This window comes from Tarenaya hassleriana, unplaced genomic scaffold (genome assembly GCF_000463585.1).
Source record: "Tarenaya hassleriana unplaced genomic scaffold, ASM46358v1 Cleome34, whole genome shotgun sequence".
NCBI lineage: Eukaryota > Viridiplantae > Streptophyta > Magnoliopsida > Brassicales > Cleomaceae > Tarenaya > Tarenaya hassleriana.
Genome location: NW_010966542.1, coordinates 571,550 through 574,195, shown reverse-complemented (window position 1 = coordinate 574,195; position 2,646 = coordinate 571,550). Strand labels below are relative to the sequence as shown.

Genomic DNA, 2,646 nt, shown 5'->3' with positions numbered 1-2,646 from the left:
AAAGCTTTTATTTAATTATTATTTACCTTGTTTTATTTTGGCAAATTAGTGGTTCTCATTTTCGGGTCAATGCTAAATTGTACTCAAATAATTTTTTTCTTTCTACTCTTAGATTGAAAATCATATTAAATTTCATATAATTTCTACGATAAATGAATATTTATTCAAAAGAACAGTTCATAATTTTATTTTCATTCACAAACTGAGAGAAAAGAAATAAAAGTTGAAAAAATATTCATTTGAATGTTAGAGACTTTTTTTTGACAATGTTATTAGTTTATACTTGGAGAATATTTTTAAAAAATGCATGTCTTAATTAAGCATATAAGTTTGGTGGGTCCACGTTATTTACCCCCTTTCATTTTTTTCAAAATTTTTTGACGGAAATTATATTCTTTTTAATATAATTTTTTCTAAAACAATTCATAAACAATTTAAAAATTAAAAGATACTTATATTTTATTCACAAAAACCCTAAAAAAATTTGAATTTTTATTTTGGAGTAATATTAATTCCTAAACTTGTATAGGTGTCTATTAATTCCCAAACTTGAAAAATTAAACACGTTAAATCCTGAACTTGTTAAACGGTTCCATATTTGTCCATAGCGTTATTTGGTCAAAAAAACGAGTTGACCGATCCGACGTGGCGTGTGACGTGGCGCGCCACATCGGATCGGTCAACTCGTTTTTTTGACCAAATAACGCTATGGACGAATATGGAACCGTTTAACAAGTTCAGGATTTAACGTGTTCAATTTTGCAAGTTTGGGAATTAATAGGCACCTCTACAAGTTTAGGAATTAATATTACTCCAAAATACAAGTTCAGGAATTTTTAGGGTTTTTTCCCTTATTATTATTGTAAAGATTTTATTTTTTATTATTATATTCGTTCAACAGTAACGATTAATATTGGTTTCTATGGTTTAAATATATTTTGACAACTATGATAAATTGTTAGAAGTAGTAAGGATTTTTTGAAGTGTTTAATACTGTTATTTAAATAGAAAATGAAAAAATATATGTATGCAGATAAAATATATTAAATAAAGGGGCAGAAATGGATGAATATTTATATAGTTTCCCCTTTGAGATTAACAGTTGTCGGTTTCCGTGCTGTCGATTTCATGTGTTTCGGACGGGAATCTTGTTTGCTTTGCTGATGTTATCTCTTCTTATCTTGAAAGCAAGCAACCAATTTTACTATTTTATTTTATTTTATTTATTGGTTGGTACGTTTGTTACGTTAACTCATTTTCAATATATATATATATAGTTAATTAATTAATTAATTAATATTCAGATGATTTAGACTGAACAAAGCTGGTTCTTAGCTACTAATAATAGAAGTTAAGACGGATTAAGATCCAAAGGACGTGGACCCACGTTGATACTCCGGTTTCTATGTTTTTTTTGTTTGCTTTATCATATATACAGATATATACACACGTATATACACGAGTATATATGTATGCCGACAGATAATGATATCTGCAGGTCCTGAACAGTCCCTAATGTTAATTTTATGGAATTCTGTATGTCGTCCATATGCGCGCGCGCTTAATTAATTTATATCTCTACTTGTATATATGAGACAACTTAAATTATGAAATAATTCGCCATGTAAGATATAACTCAAGTAATTCAACTAATTAATTCTCACATCTAATTATGTGAACATAATATATATATATATATATATATATATATATATATATATATATATAAAAGAGACGTACTTGTGCAACAGAGAGCCCCAGTTCTTCCATGATTCCTTCCTCTGAACCTGAAGAATAACCAGTCTGCAAATTCCCAAAATCAAATTATTTTTTTTTATGAAAAAATCAAATTATATTATACTTACAATAACATATATATATATATATGCAAATTCCCAAAATCAAATTATTTTTTTTTTTGAAAAAATCAAATTATATTATACTTACAATAACACACACATATATATATATATAAACTCGTGAAATAAAGGAATTGAGATTTGAAAATAACTCACAGCACAACCAAAGGTGAAGGAGCTGCAAACAGCGACGAAGGTGCTGAGGATAACACAGGCAGTGATACGACACTCTTCGCTGTCGTTTTGGTCTCTGCGTTGGAGCAGCCCTGCTTCCATTGATCTTTCTTCCTCCACCACCATCACCATGTTTCTCCTTAATTTTCTTTCTTGGCTTTTTATTTTCCCGAGAAACAATCAGAAAAAATTAATCTGCTCTGTTCGATCCAAACAGATGACGATATGAGACGACCCTCCTAGAGAGAGAGAGAGAGAGAGAGAGAGAGAGAGAGAGGGAGGGAAACAATATGTTTCGTTTGCTAACAAGCCAAGTGGCCACCACTTATATTGAAAACTTCATATGCTTTTTTTGTTTTTCTTGTAATGGTTTCTCTCTGTGTGTGTGTATATATGTATATATATATATTCTTGAAATGGAGGGTATCTAATAGGGCGACAGATTTTCGGAGAAAATGGAAAGCTTCGAAAAATTGTTTAATAATTTCCCATTTGCGGAATACAAGATATGTCTATACACGTAATGCCGTGTGGGAGTACGATTCATATAAGAAATTGTTTATAAGAATCAAAATATTATATAAATTAAGTATAATAGATTATCCAAAAAAAA

The 2,646-nt window shown here is 29.4% G+C and overlaps 1 protein-coding gene across 1 annotated transcript in view; it reads right to left on the bottom strand.

Annotated features, from left to right (window-relative positions):
* Window positions 1-2,329, bottom strand: part of LOC104821706 (sugar transporter ERD6-like 18) — a 6,241-nt gene extending 3,912 nt beyond the window's left edge. Inside the window, exons 1-2 of the mRNA XM_010552664.2 lie at window positions 2,016-2,329; window positions 1,741-1,803 (exon numbers count right to left, since the gene is read on the bottom strand). Of these exons, the coding sequence (XP_010550966.1) occupies window positions 1,741-1,803; window positions 2,016-2,165 (213 nt within the window). The 5' untranslated portion in view covers window positions 2,166-2,329. The remainder of the gene's footprint in view (window positions 1-1,740; window positions 1,804-2,015) is intronic.
* Between the last annotated feature and the right edge of the window lie 317 nt (window positions 2,330-2,646).